The sequence below is a fragment of the Festucalex cinctus genome, chromosome 19 (genome assembly GCF_051991245.1).
Source record: "Festucalex cinctus isolate MCC-2025b chromosome 19, RoL_Fcin_1.0, whole genome shotgun sequence".
Classification (NCBI taxonomy): domain Eukaryota; kingdom Metazoa; phylum Chordata; class Actinopteri; order Syngnathiformes; family Syngnathidae; genus Festucalex; species Festucalex cinctus.
Window position 1 is genome coordinate 10750102 of NC_135429.1, and position 18111 is coordinate 10768212.

The 18111-nt window shown below is 42.9% G+C and overlaps 2 protein-coding genes across 7 annotated transcripts in view; both read left to right on the plus strand.

The window, feature by feature from the left end:
• jarid2b (jumonji and AT-rich interaction domain containing 2b) overlaps nt 1-13192 on the plus strand; it is a 128232-nt gene extending 115040 nt beyond the window's left edge. For all 6 annotated transcript variants that reach the window (XM_077507297.1, XM_077507296.1, XM_077507294.1 and 3 more), the window contains 13 exons: nt 462-1788; nt 4403-4623; nt 4924-5229; nt 6767-6859; nt 6948-7066; nt 7153-7223; nt 8175-8289; nt 8372-8477; nt 9632-9814; nt 10016-10146; nt 10261-10429; nt 11381-11488; nt 11576-13192. In XM_077507297.1, coding sequence (XP_077363423.1) covers nt 462-1788; nt 4403-4623; nt 4924-5229; nt 6767-6859; nt 6948-7066; nt 7153-7223; nt 8175-8289; nt 8372-8477; nt 9632-9814; nt 10016-10146; nt 10261-10429; nt 11381-11488; nt 11576-11824 — 3198 coding nt within the window. In that variant the 3' untranslated portion in view covers nt 11825-13192. The remainder of the gene's footprint in view (nt 1-461; nt 1789-4402; nt 4624-4923; nt 5230-6766; nt 6860-6947; nt 7067-7152; nt 7224-8174; nt 8290-8371; nt 8478-9631; nt 9815-10015; nt 10147-10260; nt 10430-11380; nt 11489-11575) is intronic.
• Nucleotides 13193-13569: 377 nt separating this feature from the next.
• Nucleotides 13570-17881, plus strand: LOC144007555 (H-2 class I histocompatibility antigen, Q10 alpha chain-like). The gene is made up of 8 exons (XM_077507301.1): nt 13570-13862; nt 14920-15186; nt 15359-15637; nt 16656-16955; nt 17033-17140; nt 17221-17238; nt 17331-17469; nt 17558-17881. The coding sequence occupies exons 1-7, from the start codon at nt 13799-13801 to the stop codon at nt 17447-17449; spliced, it is 1155 nt and encodes a 384-aa protein (XP_077363427.1). The 5' UTR covers nt 13570-13798; the 3' UTR covers nt 17450-17469; nt 17558-17881.
• The last annotated feature ends 230 nt before the right edge of the window (nt 17882-18111 follow it).

Consider the following 18111-nt stretch of genomic DNA (forward strand, 5'->3'; position numbering starts at 1 on the left):
ACCCCAGTTTGAGAACACATATGCGTGTCCCAATACTTTTGGCTCTCCTCCTATTCAGGCTCCCCTCCTCTTTCTCCTCCTCTCACCATGTGTGACCATTGTGTGTGCGTGTGTTTGAGATTGATGGCAGCAAGGTCAGATTTCAGTCCGCCTTATCTTTTAATGGCCTGCTCTTTGTCAGCTCAGCCACCTGAGACCCACTCATATATACACACGCATGTCCATACGCACACAAAAGCTTTTGACAAGAGTGAAGGCTGTCAATGGGAAAATGTCAACTCTTTTCTGTAGTGATTGATGCGTGTGTCTAGCCATTGTATGTGTGCGTGGTGTATTTAAATGTCGCCGAATTCATATTGTCATGTATCAAAAACCTGATTGGTTGTCAGACACCTTGAAATTCTGCCTAGCAACAACTCTACCGTATTGCTAACCCCGTTGTCCATCTTGATGTGGTTCAGGTTTCCAGAGTGAACGGGCTGACGCGTCTGAGCGCCCTGCAGGCGGCCGCCAAGAGGAGCCGCGACTTGCGCCTGCCGTCCAAAACTGTGAAGAAGTACACGGCCACCGTGTCCAAGGGCCACGTCACCTACACCAAAGCCAAGCAGAGGGAACTGGGCAAGAAAACCAAACTCAGCAGCAGCAGCAGCAACATGGCGAACAATCACAATCAGCACAGCCAGCCAGCACCCAGCAACGGGCTGACGACCCACTCAGGAAAAGCGGCGGCAGCCTATCACAGCAATGCAAAAACCCGCAAACAGGTGCTACTAGCCAACGGGCTGCACGGGGCCGCCCGCCTCAACGGGAGGCCCAACGGGCTGCGGCGCGACGACGGGGACGACGGACACAGGCACGAGGCTGACTTGGCCGGGCGGGAGGGTCTGCGCAACTCCAAGCGGCGCCTGGAGGTGGTGCTGCACTCGATGGAGGCCGGCATGTTGAAGGCCAGCCAGGACCCCAAGAAGGCTAAGCTTCAGCCACCGTCGCCGGCGGAAACGCGCAGCGGCAAGAAGGCGGCGGCCACCCCCACCACCCCGCTCCCTCACAGGCGCCTTTCCGAGCCGCCGCCACCCCCCGAGACGGCTCCGCCCGCGCTCCCGTCCTCCACTCCCCTGGCGCAGCAATCCTCTTCCACACCAGCAGAGTCGGTGAACCAGCGGCCCAAGCGGGCCTCGGCCGGCAAGCTGATGTTGATCCGACAAGCACAGCAGCAACTGAGCAGGTCTCACGGCCGCGCCGCCGCCGCTTCCTCCCCGTCGCCCGGCCACAATCACTCCCACAGCCCCGGGCGCAGCAGCACTACCTCAGACCCCCGACAGGCCGCCGGTGCCGCCTCCCCGCTCGCCAACCGCTCGGGACCGCTCCGGCCCCCGCTGACGGGGAGGCCGGCCGACCGCGACAAGGAGTGGGAGCGCGAGAAGGAGCTGGCGCGGCAGAAGGAGCGCGAGCAGGAGAAGGAGTGCGGGCCCCGGCGCAGCCGTCCCGAAGGGTGGGCGGCCCTGGGCGAGGTGCCCGTCTTCCTGCCCGAGTCGCGCGAGTTCCAGGACCCCATGGCCTACCTGGACGGTGTGCGGCAGCAGGCGGAGGCGGCCGGCATTTGCCGCGTGGTGCCGCCGCCCGACTGGAGGCCCGAGTGCAAGCTCAGCGAGGAGATGCGCTTCGTCACCACCGTGCAGAGGGTCCACATGCTGGGCCGGCGCTGGGGCCCCAACGTGCAGAGGCTGGCCTGCATCCGAAAACACCTCAAATCTCAGGGCATTACCATGGACGAGCCGCCCGTCATTGGTAAGACACGTGCAGACCTCTGCCAAGGCACAAGCGCCTTCATGTTGGCTAGCGCAGTTTCCTGGATGTGTTTGTGCCATGATCAGTGTAGATATGGCAATTTAGCCTTGGTGGAGGTTAGCACTCTTGATAATTAGCAAAAGAAAAGCGTAAAAAACATGGCACAGGCGAAACAAGTTATTACCTGTCTTCTTGACCTGTATTTGGCCCTTCTGCTAATTAGCATCAAGAGTGCCCACCTGCACCAAGGCCAAAGTCCCAGATTCTCACCAATATTGGTGCAAAGTTCTGTCAGAAATCAATTTCATCTTGCGTATTAGCAAAAAAAGCACAGACCTCCACCAAGACTAAAGTTCCAGATCCTCACCTGTTTAATCTTTTGGCTCATCCTTCAACTTTCCACAATGTTTTGTGAGACATCAGTTTCGTCTTGATAAGTAGCAAGAGCGCAGACCTCCACCAAGGCTAAATTTCCATATCTACACTGATATTGGCACAAGGGTTTGCCTGGAATCAGTTTTTTTCATGCTTATGATCTAAAACAGCTCAGACCTTGACCGAAGACAAAGTACGGAATCCGTACGTATGTGTAGTCGGGTTTTCCTTGAATCATGTGTCAACCACACACAATATTTTGTCAGAAATCAGTTTTGTCTCTTAAAAAAGTGCACAGACCTCTACCAAGGCCAATCAATTCTAATTTGTGCGTTGATCAATATCGGAAATTTCTGGATCGGTACAATTGTCTGAAACTTGAAGATTCTTCCTTGGTCCTTGCTGCAATTAGCATCATTCTGCTAATTGGCAAAAAGTGTGCAGACAAGCAAGCAAAAATCAGTTTTAGTTTAGCTTAACCTCCCCCAAGGAAAGACAAAGAATGGCCCCTTTAATGCAGCCATTACAGTCAGCTGATTTTCCACTCTGCAGCCAAGTGACCTTTTGGACGTCACCTGAGTGCTCCCTCCTGCCAAAACATTTGCATTTAATACCGCGGGCGAACGGCTATCGTCGAGGTCGCTGGCGAACAAGACTTCACTGGCCGGTGGCCATGCGCTCACCGCGCAAAATGAAAACATGAGAGGGGGGGAAAAAGTGGCGTTGGGAGCGCGCCGAGGCTTGTTAGAGGCTTGTAAAGCGGCGACGCGGCGGCGAGGAATGGGAAGTGACAGGACAATCTGCGGGAAATATTGCCGGGGTGGTCCGCGGGGGGCCGCGTGCCAACTACTTCACCATTGTTATTGTAGGCTATAAAAAAAAGACTCCTCGTAAAAAGGTGACGCCACCGTGGCAGTCCGAAGAGCAAACATTGCCAAAAGCTTGTAAACACTCGCTGCTTTTATTTCATGTACTCACATGGGGGGATCGGGGGGGGGTCCTCAGAGGCGGACTGCAGCAAGGTTTGATGCCTGGCTTGTGAGTAAGGGGACTTAATAGGTAACAGGGTGGCAGCAGGACTAAGTGCTACTTTCCAAAAGGGCATCATAACTGAGGAGAAGGCAAAAAAAAATATATAGATTTCATGTGTTGGGATCCAGGAATTGCCCACATTTTTTTTTGCCTTCTGTCACCATTCTGTGTGAAAAACACCGACACAAAATTGAGGATACAATGTAGTTTTCACCCTGCGACAGTGTGAAAGGTAACACGCAAAAATCTTGCAGTTAATGACGTGTCTGTTGGTTGTTGTTTGGGTTGCCTTGCGGTTCAAAGTCTGACACCTGACATTAACCTCTGCGAAAGCGATTGTAGGTTGGCAAAAAATGTATTTGTGGGAAGGCACACACTGGGTTGTGTGTGAATGACACAGGCAGATGAGATGAATCTTTGCAGGATCTTTTTATGAAATTTCACATGGGACAATATTGATGTGTTCTGTGTGAAAGGTGCTAAATCATCAGAAACTTCTCTTCCTCTCTATGTGAAATTACACCTTTGTGACAATTACAGCAAGTGTTCTGTGAAAGACACAAAATGTTCAAAGCAAAAACTTTGCTGGATGTTCACGGGAAAGCATAAACAATCAGTTGGATCAGCAATATCTGTGGGTTCTGTCTAAAAGGAACAGACAGATTATATGAATAGTTCGTAATTTTCCAAAAATCTTGGTGTAAGAGCACAATTGCAAGTTGAAACATAACTAGGCTCTATGTGAAAAGCAACCATAATCTTCAGCAATTTAGCAGGATCTGTGTGTGGAATTAAGCACAGGTGCTATTATATATATATTTTTTTTAAAGTTTTTTGTGTGAAAGGCACTACTTTTTTCGAAACGAGCAGGATCCCCTTGTGAAAGTGTGCAGTTGCGGTAATAGTGGATTTTGTGTGAAACCTATCTTTCACAGATAAACTAAATTTTCACCAATTTTGTAGGATCTCTATGTGAAATCGCACGTCAAAGGCCTAAACCTAAAGAAACTTGCAGGGTCCCTGCCTGAAAGCATGTATGGCAATATTCTGGTTTCCGTGTGAAAGGCAACTTTGCAGGATTTCTCTGTGTATGAAAGTGCACAGTCATGCTGCTCAATTTTTTTATCGCGTGAAAAGCACTAAATGTTGCCTCTGCAGCAACTTGGCAATCGTGTGAAAATGCTAACGTGGGCGTTGTGGCGCGCAGGCGGCTGCGAAGTGGACCTGGCGCGCTTGTTCCAAGTGCTGAACGACATGGGCGGCATGCAGCAGGTGATGGACCTGAAGAAGTGGACCAAGCTGGCCGACCTGCTGCGCATCCCCAAGTCGGCGCAGGACCGTCTGGCCAAGCTCCAGGAGGCCTACCTGCAGTACCTGCTGGCTTACGACTCGCTGGGCGCCGACGAACGACTCCGGCTGCACGACGAGGTGCTTCTGCTGCGCTGAAAATCCCAACTCAGGGTACTGCCATATAGGCAGTTATGTAAAAAACAATAGTTGGTGGTGTCAAATTAAGAGAAGTGGCAATAAAACAGGCCAAAATCCAGATGCCAGGAGGTGAGGCAGTGTCTTGTTGTATAAAAAGTGCTTTTTAAGCAAATGTGAAAAGTGTAGAACTAAGTCAAGATTGAAACATTTCTAGCCACTCAATTTTCCGTGTCTCAGGTATCCACAGTACCTGAATAGTGAATCCTCCAGCACCGTCTGACTTCTCGAATTTGCTGTCAGGTACTGCAGGAGAAACGTCGACTGGAGGCGCGGCGCGGCCCTCTGGAGGGTCTGGCGGACTCGGCCGCGCCGGCGCTGCCCCGCTACGAGCCCAAGAACGGGCTGGCGGGCGGCGTGGTGGGCGGTGGCGGCGGCAACGGCGCCAACGGCAACGGCGTGTACCAGCATCTGAAGGATCTGGAGGCTCAGGTCAAAGCAGGCCGGCGCCGCCTCTTCGCTCAGGAAAAACGAGAGGACGGGCGGCGCGCGGTGGAGCACCAGGATGACGACGCCGTCTTCGGAGACCAGCACAAATGTATTTACAAGGTTAGTAGTGGCCACGTTGACGTTGACAAAGATCTCACAAGGTCTTATAATCTGAGAAACTGAAGTTTTATGTTTACTCACTGCTGTTTTGGTTAGCAACACAACATTGTGGAAGGCTAATTGTTTTTCATCTCTGCTTAATGTCAGCACTTTTATGAACATGTTTAGTGCAGTCATTGTCAAAGTGTGGTATGCTGGCTCCCTCTAGTGGTGTGTGGTGAAATCGGTCAAAAATTGCCAAAATAATTAAAAGCCAAGCATCAATGATCACATTTCTATTTAATGATTAAGGACTCTGCGTTTTTAAAAAACCTTAAACTTTTAAAATTGTATTTTTGTAGCCATAAACAGACTTGTTTAAGTTATTTTTAAATAAATGTCACAATAACAATTAAAAAAAAGTAGCAATTTGCTAGCTAAAAATCATATTTTTTCCTTACGGCTGCATAGATTGTTGCTCATCCAGGTCATCGTCCTCAGGTAAGGCTCACGTGAAGTAACTGATTTTTTTTCCCCTCTAGTTTTCCCACAAACATTCAACAATGACATAGGCAATTATGTTTTCGGGCAACTGAACAGTTGAATTGAATCCCAATATTTGTAGCATATTTTTTTTTATATTTAAGCACAGTGTTAAGTCCGTATCCCATTGAGGGTGGTGTAGGTTTGCGACACTGTTGATTTTTCGTCAGGGTGCGTTCAAGTTTGCAACATTTGCTGGATATTTGCCAAGTGTTTTAATGGGTTTGGGTCTTGTCACAAGGAAATTTTGAACATGTTAAAAAAAAAAAAAAAAAAAAAAAAACATTGAACGTCCGGCGAACGTTTAGTGAATGTTTGTGAACTTCGAACGAACTCTGACAAAACCTGTAAGGAGCGTGCATTTGTGACCTTTGACAACACACTCAAACGTTTGCTCGCCGGTGAGACACGAGTGTTCAGACTGAATAATTTTACAGTGGCTTCATTTTATTTTGTTTCCTCCTGTATCCTACATTTTTTTTCTTTAACTCTTAAATTATACTAAGATTTTTGATATTGTTCGTCATAACTGGATTTGCTTAAAGTTATTTTTAATTGTCACAATAGCAATAAAAAAAGAAGAGCAATCTGCTTCCTAAAAATCACATTTATTTTTTTTACGTCTGTAGATTGACGATCGTTCAGTTCAGGATTGTTTTTAAAAGCTCAAGTGAAGGTTCTTTCTTGAATTTGTTTTTGTTTTTCCCCGAAAAGCGTTCAGAAAATACATAAATTTTAGACTACTGAACATTTTAATTGAGTTGTTTTGTTCTCACATTACAGAAAATGTTAATACTACAGTGGCTTAACTTTCTTTTCATTCATTACAGTACATTTAGTTCTTATTTTCAAGTAGAAAGTAAATGTTTTTTTAAATACCGTTCAAGGGTATTAAATTCCGCAGGACACTAAGTTTGCCTGCAATTGGCTGGCAACCATTTCAGGATGTCAATTGTATTCAAGTAGAATCTGTTTGCATGTTGAAGAATGTTTGTTACTTGTGAAATTGTCTCAGGGGAAGTCGGTGTCGTTGACCAACTTCTTCCGGATAGCTCGCAACACCATGAGCATGTGCTTCAACAAGGAGCCCGCCGCCAACGAAGTTGAGGTGAGCGTCATCATCATAATCACATTTTTTATTGATTTTTTTTTGGCGGGGATGTCATCCAAACTGACGAGCGCGATTGTGTCCGCAGCAAGAGTACTGGCGCATCGTGGAGCAGCGCGACGGCCACGTGGCCGTGCACTGCGGCAAGGTTGACACCAGCACGCACGGGAGCGGCTTCCCCACCGGCAAGTCGGAGCCATTTGCTAAGTGAGTCACCACCACCCCAAAAGAAAAGAAAGCAAAATAGACCGAGGAGAATGTGTGACGTGTCTGTGGCGCCCTCTTGTGTGCAGACACGGATGGAACCTGACCGTCCTCCCCAATAACTCGGGATCCATCCTGAGGCATTTGGGTGCTGTGCCCGGTAAGACAAACGCTCGCACGTCAATCGGCCTACACGCTCGCACGACCACATATTCATTAACATGGCAATTTTTAAAATCATAATCATAAAGTTAATGTAGCTGACATTGAATATTGCCTTATATCGTCATGCCTTTTTGTAAAAGGATGTGATGCTTCTTATTGGTTAAAATAGAGATTTCTTTTTTGCCTTATATAATTAAAATTAAATTAATACAAAAAATATTAAATTGCACAATTAATCTAGGATAGTTTTATGTATAAGTGACATTTTTATATGTACGTTAAATTAAATTAGTTTTGCCTCCTTTGCTTTTTGAATGGCAAAAATGGACAATTTATTTTGCCCATTATAATACAAAATGGGATTAAGTCAAAATTTCAGTTATTTTAATTCTAAATTAAATACATTTATGCATTAATTCTACATTAAAATACATGTATGCATATTTTTCATGTCCTTCAAGTCTTCTTCTTCAAGCTTTTTTGTGCATTTCAGAAAGAAGAAAAATAATTAAATGTGTAATTTTTTTACTTGTTGAAATATATTAATTTCATGTTTCATCCTGTTTATTTTATTGATCTATAATTTATTTTTGATTGCTTAATTAATTATTTTGTACACAGTGTTACTTAATATTTTTAATTAGCCTTCTGGAAGGTTAAACTGTTTTGTTTTGTTTTCCCTTCTGTGTTGAAAAGTTGCTTGCATTCCAATTAATAAATTTGCAAGAATTAGAATTATGAATTGAATTGTAACTTGTGCAGCCAGATAAGAATTTGTTTTTACGCCCACAAAACCTGTTTTAAAATTGTGATACCTAAGACATGTTGAAAGAAAATGTTTCTGAACATCGTTAATGAAAGTCACTTCTCCATGAATGACTTGATTGAAATGTGACTTGTTGTTGTTGTTGTTGTTGTTGTTGTTGTTGTGCGTGTTGCCCTGCAGGGGTCACCATTCCCTGGCTCAACATCGGCATGGTCTTTTCTACCTCATGCTGGTCTCGAGACCAAAATCGCCTTCCATACATTGATTACCTTCACACTGGTGCTGATTGCATTTGGTGGGTGCCACGCACTCGCAAAGACGCGCATTTTTACAAATCTGTACACGCGTGTCATTAACGTGTGCGAATGCGTGGCCAGGTATTGCGTCCCTGCTGAGGAGAAGTCCAAGCTGGACAAGGTGGTCCACACGCTGCTGCAGGCCAACGGGACGCCCGGACTGGAAATGCTCGAGAAGAACGTCATGGTGCAGAATTACACACACCTGCCCTTTATTTTAATTGAAAAAAAATAAAAATAATATATATATATATATATATATATATATATATATATATACATTAGTCTTAACTAAAACAAAATGTGGTAGTCAGCCACTCCATCCATATATGTATTTTTAATTGAAATTTTTGAAGTCAATTTTAATAATTCATATATCTAATCATTACATTATATAGGCTACACACTACATTTAGGTCAAATCAAACTCATAGTCAACGTAATGTTTAATTATTAATGTTAATAATAATAGCTAAAAATATTTTAAGTAAATTCATCATAAATGCTCAAATGAAATTAGATAGCCAGAATAAACATTATAATTAATATTATTGTTATTATTATTATTTATCATAAATACATGGACATTTGATTGCATTCAAAACTTTATGGTCACCAGTATTATGAATTATGTAGTAAATGTCAATTACGTTTTTAAAAAATATGTAATTAAGTAATTTCTAGTTAAATACAAAAATATATTGATGTAAACATAATGTAATTTTTTAACTTAGTTGAGAATGAATACATTCTAACCAGATAAATAAAAAAAAAAACATTAAGTCCTAATTTAAAACAATCATAATTCTTGTAATTTTACCGTGTTTTTGTTTTAATAAATAAGAAACCCAGTTATATCTTGAGTAATTAAAAAAACAACCTTGTATTCGCACTTCAAAATGTTTGCTTTGTTCTTGTTTACTGCAAAACTGATATTTATGTTTATGTACACCAATGCCTGTTCTTAAAGCGCTTTACAAATAAAGTTGAGTTGAGTTAATTCAAATGTTCATGCTCAAATGTTTCATCATCAAAAGAAATGTCACAAAGTGATGCAATGTTTTTAATATTAAAAACACGAGGGCCAGTAGACAACTTCAAAACTTATGTTTTTTATTTTTTTATTTTTTTTATTTTCCATAGGTCGATTTGACCTGCAACATAACAGGAGGGTATTAATGATTATTAATTAAATGTAATCCTAATTCACTTCATTTTAATATAATTTTATTGAATTAATGAAGTAAAATATTACAAATAAATGGGGGGAAAAAAAAAGATTGTCCACCTCTATGTGGTACACAAAGCAGGATTTGATAGATGTTTGTTTTGCTTGCTTAGATCTCTCCGGAGGTGCTTTGCCGCGAGGGCATCCGCGTGCACCGCACGGTGCAGCGCAGCGGCCAGTTTGTGATCTGCTTCCCGGGCGCCTTTGTGTCCAAAGTGTGCTGCGGCTACAGCGTGTCCGAAACGGTGCACTTCGCCACGCCGCATTGGATCAAGATGGGCTACCAGGCCGCCAAGGTCGGCAAAGACATCACGTTGAATACGCCACTGACAATGACACAGTGTTTTCTTGGTGTTACTTTTACTTCCTCTGGATAAAATGGACTGCCCCTTATATGTCACCATTTGAAGTACACCTCAATTTCCACCAATATTCGTCATAAAGATGAACTTTCGTCGAGCTGTTTGTTGAGTGATTTGCGCGTTTGTCCCCGCCAGGACCTGAAGTGCCGGCGCATCGCCAAGCCCTTCTCCATGGAGAAGCTGCTCTACCAGATCGCCACGGCCGAGTCCAAACGGGACAACGGGCTCCTGCTCACCACCATCGCCGCCCTCCTCAAAGACCTCAGGTACGGAGGCCACACCCCCGACTTGTCAGAAAAGAGAAGGCGACAAGTATGATAAATTATACTTGGTCGTAGTTGATGTTAGGTTGAGTAACGAGATGTGCGTTGGCGCCGCAGGAACTTGGAGATGCGCCAGCGCGAGGAGCTGTTCACGGCGGGCCTGCACTCGGCGGCCCGCTACGGCGCTCACGACGAGGGCCGCAAGAAGCCGCGCGGCAAGTGGACGGCGCTCGAGTCCTCCGAGAGACGCTGCCAGATCTGCCACCACCTCTGCTACCTCTCCATGGTTCGCAACTACTACTTTCCTTTTGCACGCCCACAATCCCTCGCTTTCGTTTTCGCCTGAACACAACTGAACATTAAACAAATACATTAATAAAGTGAACAAAGTAAAAAAGTAAAACATTATAATCTAATTTGAGTAAAGTTTAAATTTGTAATTAATGCAAAAGATGAAAAAAAAATCCTATTTTGAAACCCTAACCCAACTGAAAGCATATTCCAGGTTTGTAATCCTAATTAAAAATTAAAAACTATGATTCCTACTCTTAAACCTTGAAGTATAAGCCCCACGCCAAATTTGAAACCCAAGTTAGAAACCCTTTGTAAAACGGGGAAATTAAATAAAAAATCCATCCATCCCTCTTCTTCCGCTAATAAAAAAGAAATTAATTAATTAATGAATAAAACTTATTCATATAAAAAAATCAAATTAAAATGTTTTTTTAATGTTGCATTTGTAGTTAAAATTGCAACTTCCTGATTACAAAGTAAACATTGTAAAAAAAAAAATGAATTAATAAGAGAATCAGAATTTTAAAAACATGGTAATTAAAATTTAGAAATAGAATGACTAAAACTTTTAAATAAAACACCAAATGTCTAATATCATACTAGTTTAAAAAGTTTAAATTTAATTTAAAAATTTAAATGATAAAATTACAAAATAAAGTAACTATGAACCAAAAATTACCCCCAAAAAATAATTTTAGATATAATATAAAATTCTGGTAAAATATTTAAAAGCAAACTAACAATAACAATCGGAAATTGGAACATTTTAATTTAAATTAAAATGTCAAAACCAATTTCATTAAACTAAGTTTCACATTTAGTCCTGACAACATTCATGTCATGAAAAATGATTACACAATGATGTCATGGATTGGATTTTATTTTATATATATATATATATATATATATATTTTTTTTTTTTTCTTCTTTTTTTTTCTTGCAGGTGGTGCAAGAGACGGACAACGTGGTGTTCTGCCTCGAGTGCGCGCTGCGCTACGTGGAGAAGCACAAGTCGTGCCGAAGCCTCAAGATGATGTACAGATATGACGAGGTCAGCAAAAAATCCTGCACGCAAAATTTCCGAGTTGTCTTTGAAAAGTCGTGTCAGCTCCATTTTTGTCTTTTCCTTCCGTCTCAGGAGCAAATCAACAACTTGGTGAACCAGGTGTGCGGGCGCGCCATGCTAAAGAGCGGCGGGGGCGCGACGGGTGGCGGGGGCGGCCTCATTGCGGCGGCGGGCGGGGGCGACGCCTGCCGCCGCCCCGTCAGCCCCGCCAAAGTCTCGCCGGCCAAGCGCGCCGGCGCCCCCCGCAAGCGCGGCGCCATGGAGGTGTCGCTGGGCCGCCTGTCGTCCGGCCTCCTGCCCAAAGCGGCCGCCGTGTCCTGAGCGCCTTTGCACTAGCGACCCAAAACGCTTCCCAACCGCCCCCCGCCAAATTTCCCCCCCAAGTAGAAACCCAAAGTTTTTCCCTCCGATTCCCGGCGCAGCTCCTGCAGTATCACTTTGGAAACGCCGGGAGGCGCTCTCGTAGCGAAAACTTGAAAGACAATACTGTTGCTGTTTTATCACCCATCCTTTTGGAATTTTTGTTTTTCACCTTCTGCATCTTTTTTTTTTTTTTTTTTTTTTTTTGTGGGGTTTGAACGGGAAAACGTGTGCCTCACAGCGAGGAGATCCTCTTTATTTTTCGGTGCTGTCGCTTTCCCATTGACTGTATCATGATGAGACAAAAATGCGCCGTTAGCGATAGCGTTAGCAAGCGCGGAAAAGCTTTTCTTTCCTGCCCCGCCCCTCGCTTGGTTGGAAATGTGCAATCGTGTTAACATTCCATTTTTCTTCCAGTCCTTCATCTGAATTTAATTCTTACCATTTCCCATTTGCGTGGTATCATTTGTATTTTATTTTTTTGTTTTATTGAGCGGAGCCACTTGTGTCAAATGTGAAATTTTTTTCTATGAAATTGAGTGATTTTTTTTTTCTCCCCTCCGGCAATTTTTTTTTTGTACATAATCCTGTAAATGTCTTTTACATACTTGACCCCAGTGGGGAAAGATGCCAGGAAAGAGTGATGATGATGAAGAAAAAGCCTTACAATTCCCTTTCTTCATCGGCATGTGCGCCACGACAGGGTTGCTCCCGTGTGTAAAGAAAAAAAAACACAACAAAAAAAATCGTTCAAGTGCTGCTTATATCGCCAAACATAAGACGACCTCCCCTTGCCCATTCCCGAGCCCCCTCAGCCTAGTTTTCTTCCTTTAGCTTTACTTTTTTAAGAAAAGGGAAAAAAACAGCAGGGGAGAATTTTTTTTTTTTTTTTTTTTAATTTTTTTTTTTAAGCGTGTGAAAATTTCACACAGAAAAATAAAGGTCGGAGCTCTCTACATGTTGCACTGAAGAAAAAAAAAACTGCTTTTACATCCTGGATCCTTTTTTCATGAGTTGGTTGTCATCCCGCCCGCGCAGAAGACTGAAAAACTCTTTGAGGACTATTTAAGGCAAAACGCTGACGTGAGCGTTGAAATTTAAAAAAAATTAAAAAAAAAGAACGAAAAGTGGTTGTCAAGTTTTTATGGCCTTAACGACGTTGGTTTTTGATACAAAAGTCTGAAAGTACTCGCTGACACAAAGCGAGGCTCTTAATTTATTGGTCCAGAGACTCCAGACTCTGGTGTTGGTAACATTTTTTTTTGTAACTTTTTTGCATTTTGTTTATACTTGAGGTTGAATAAAAACTTGCCGACAATTCACTGTCAAGCCTTTGCAAATGTGTTGCGTCTTTATTTTTATTTCTTCAAATGTCACCCAAAAAAAGCATGTTTCACTGATTTCAAAAACATAACGTGCCGTTATCCTGCAGTGAACGGGCACAATCACTTTGTTGGCGTGAGACGCCGAGAAACTTGAACTTTGCCACTTTCTCTTTCAAGCGTTCCGACGCCGCGACGCGTCTAACCAGTTTATTATTAAAAGTCAACTTGTAAATGACAAAATGAAACTAAAGTAGACCCTTGGTAAGTTTTTTTTTCTTTCTTTAACACAGTTATTGTGTTGTCCCAAGTGAAAAATACATGAATGTTTCTTGTCCCTGACTGAGTCGTGGCCTGACGTCACCCGCTCTGTGTCACGTGATTTCCCCGAAACGAGCGCTTCCTTGTTGTCTTGACGGCTCCCGAGCAGCACGAAGGAAAGCGTCGCTGTTTCAGCACAATCTAACAAAAACTTGTACTACTTTTCATCTCCTCTTACGCACACTCGGCTTGATTTGAGACGCAAAAGGACGCCACGCTTTCAAGTGACGTCATCGGCGGGCAAGTATTTGAGCGGCGTCTTCTGCTTTGCTTTGACTGAAAGGAGCAAAAGATGTGGAAGATGAACTTGTTTGGATTGTTTGTGGTGGCTGTGCAAATCCACAGCGTGACGCCTGGTAAGTGCACAACGCCACTCTCCCAATTTTTCATATCTAGTTGAAGGAAGCAACACTCGGACTGCAAACTTCCTTTAACTCAACACTCGCAAATAATTCACTGAAATATTTAATCTCTTGATGTGTCCTGTAAAGGAGATAAATAGCAAACGAGTTGAACAAGTGTACGAGTATTAAAATTGTAACATGTTGACTGGCAAATAGAAGTCAAAATTCAGGAATTCTGAATGTCTGTTGTCAAATTTATTAAAAAGTTTGAAAATATTAACTTTACTCAATCACTTAATTTGAATGAACACAAAAAAGTGTTTAGTCATTTCAAATGTGGACAGTCCAAGATTTGTGCACAGCAAACAAACAAAATGTTTTTGTTTTCGCTTTCACCGATTCACTCGCTCAAGTATTTCCTGATTGCGTCCTCGCAGATTCCAAACTTGTAATGGTTGTTTTGGAATATTTAATCAACAGAATTAATCTCATATCATCAATTTATATATACAAAGTAATATTATAGAAAAGTATGTGTAATAAGTGAGTAATAAGCTGATTTTTTAAGAAAGTGTTTGTAAGAATGAGCTGAAATCAATTAACTTATTTAAATGAACACAAAAGACAAATATGTTTTAAAAACAACAAAAACTCAAAAAGCTGTCAGTTGTTTCAATTTTAGATTTTTGGACATGAAAGAAAAAATGTTTTTGTTTTCGCTTTCACTGATTCACTCGCTCAAATATTTCCTGATTGCCTCCTCCCAGATTCCAAACTTGTAAAATGGTTGTATTGGAATATTTAATCAACAGAATTAATATCATCTAATCAATTTATACCTACACAAAGTAATATTTAATAGTAAGTTTGTGGTAATAAATTATTAATAAGTATATTTATTAAGTAAGTGTTTCACTTACATGAATGCAAAAGACAAATATACGTTTTAATAACAATAAAAACAATTGTTCCCTCAAAAAGCTGTCATAGTTGTTTCAGTTTTAGACAATCATTTCAAATAGTATAAGATTTTTGGATGTAAAGCAAACTTTTTTGTTTTCTCTTTCAGTGGTTCACACGCTCAAATATTTCACGACTTCGTCCTCTCACATTCCAAACTTGCCAGCGTACTTGTTGGTTGGTTATGTTGACGACGTTCAGATTGTTCGCTACGACAGCAAGAGCAGGAAATATGAAGCCAAACAGGACTGGATGAACAAAATCACCGCCGACGATCCGCACTACTGGGAGAGAAGCACAGAGATCAGTATTGGGAATGAGCAGCGCGACAAAGTCAGCATTGAAATTGTTAAAGATCGCTTCAACCAAACTGGAGGTTTGTTTTGAACTTTCCACAAGAAAAATACGTTTCATGTGTGAATACATTTTTCTTGCTGTATTCACACACACGTGAAAGGATGTGCAGAAGTAAAGTTGCTTTGTGCGCGTGTCTCTGTTTTATGCGTGTGCGTCTCTGTGTGTTTGTGCATGTTGTACGTGTGTGTCAGGTGTTCACATGATCCAGTGGATGAATGGCTGCGAATGGGACGACGAGACTGACGAGGTTGACGGTTGGGAACACCTCAGTTACGACGGCGAAGACTTCATCTCGTTGGAGTTGTCGACGCTGAGATGGATCGCGGTGAAGCCGCAAGCTGTCGTCACCAAACACAAGTGGGACCAACAGGACGCCTGGAATCAATACAAGAAGTATTACTACACTGAGATTTGTCCTTCTTACTTGAAGAAGTATGTGAGCTATGGGAGGGACTTCCTGATGAGAACAGGTACCAGCACGCCCCCTGGAGGAACATGGCTGACATGGCAACATGCACTCTCACACATTCTCTACAGCTTTCCTTATTTTCGCACATTTTCTCACTTTTTGGTCCTCTCACATATTATGAACATCTTATGTCCTGTTGCACATTCTGGCCATTTTGATACCCTCACACATATTCTCCATCTTTCTCCTCTCATACTTTTCTATATATTTGGTCCGATCACATATTCTCTCCATCTGTCTTTCACTCACGCTTTTCATGTTTTTCCTCTCACACTTTTTTCAACTTGATTCCTCTCACACACATCCATAACTCTCGTGCTTTTACACATTCAGTCCATCTTTTCTACTTTCAATATGTTTGTCCTCTCACGTTTTATGGCTGCATTCCTTCCTCTCACATATTCTCTTTTTTTTTAGTTCACACTTTCTATCCCTCTTTCTAAGTGCACACGCCATCTTTTCTCTTCTCACATCTTTAGTCCTCACACCTCCTCTATATCTTTCTCCTCTCACACGTTCTCTCCATCTGTCATTCTCTCACAAATTTTCTCCATCTATTATTCTTTACATCTTTTCTCCTCATACTCGGGCGGCACGATATTAGAAAAACATACGATATGCTGAATATAACAATATCAATATTATTTTTGCGAAATTTAACATATACCTAAAGAAATTTCATTTTTTATTATCTAACTAAAGACGAACATTTTTCATGCGGCAAAATAAGCAACATCAATGTAATCTTAATTAATTGTAATTATCTCTTGATAATGTTCAACTATTGGATGGCAAAGCACATTTTAGTTCGCATCTGTTCAAATTCAGATAAAAGCATCAAATTCCATATGAAACTTATTGCATGTCTTTGCAATATGTCAGGGCCAATATCACGATATCGATATTTTTTCAATATATTGTGTAGCTCTACCTCATACACTCACTTAATTTGCCATTTTTCTCACTTTCTCTCCACCTTTTGTTCCTCTCCCACATGGCGGCGTCCATTTCCGCGTCAGAGCTGCCGGTGGTGTCGCTGCTGCAGAAGACGCCGTCGTCGCCGATCACGTGCCACGCGAGCGGTTTCTACCCGGCGGCGTCCGCCCTGTTTTGGAGGAAGGACGGCGAGGAGCTCCACGAGGACGTGGAGATGGGAGAGCTCCTCCCCAACCACGACGGAACCTTCCAGACGACGGCCCACCTGAAAGCGGAGCTGCCGGCCGACGCGGAGGGCCGCTACGAATGCGTCTTCCAGCTGTCCGGCGTCAAGGACGACTTGGTCACCAAGCTGGACAGAAGAAGCATCCTGAGCAACAAAGGTGACGCACGCACGCACGCACGCAAACGTTGAACGTCGTCATCATTTCACACGTCTTCCTTCTCACGTGTGGTGAAGAGGAAGAAGCCACGAAGATGACGCTGGCCGTTGTTGTCCCCTTGGCGCTCCTCGCTCTGCTGGCGCCGCTGCTCGTGCTCCTCGTCAAGCGTCACAAAAGCCCACCAGGTGAGGGACGCAAATGTTGGCCTGCCTGACGGCCGCCAACATTTGGGATCACAACTTTCTTCCTCTTTTCTTCCTTGCAGCCAACTACGCTCCAGCTTGTAAGTCAAACGTCTTCGCAGTCCTGTCCGCGTCTGATGTCCACCTTTGACAAAAAGCGCTCGTCATCTCTCGCTGTCTTTCCGTCCCGCAGCTGCCGTCGCCGATACTGAGCTCACTTCCGAGCCGGCTTCAAAGTCCGTTTCCGAGCCTGATGCCGAACCTGCTAACGAGTCGGTTCCTGAGGACGATTCCGAGCCCGGTTCCTCGTGAGACGCAGCTGCTGTCACATGGTGAGTGAGCTGACACGGACTCCGCGTGTTCTTGGACTCTTTCCAGATGGATTCATGTACATAATTTGCTGTTCTTGTCTTCGTGCAGATGTCGTGATTGCGATAGAGACGTCTCCATCCAAGTGCTTGGATTTGAAGACAGAGCGGTTTTACATGCTTTAGTGTAGATCAGATTGCTTCCTTCTTTCTGTCTACAACTTTTTGTGTATTTGAATTGTATGAAATAATCAGTCACATGGTGAAAAAGATTTCATCTTTCTCTGTATCTAGCAGTCGAATAGCAGCAATGGATTTCTGTCAAATTTTCTGATTGCTGGTTTTCCTCCCCGATCATCCTTAACAGTGGTTCTCAAGCTTTTGACACCAATTAGCATCTGAAGAAATTCGACCAACATTAAAATACAGCAACATATGTATTTTGCCCAAGTGTCCATCAAAAATGATGCCGAGTTTTGATTCCTCTATGTCTTGCTCACATTATGCAGTTTGAAATTTTCACGAGTAAAATGATTGATTACGCATAAACTCATCCACTCAAACAGACTGGACAGAGCAACAAGTTTACTTGTTTTGAATATTATTTGTATTTCTTTGTTCATGGTTCTTTTGTGTATCACTAGAGAGCCGACATACCACTCGTAC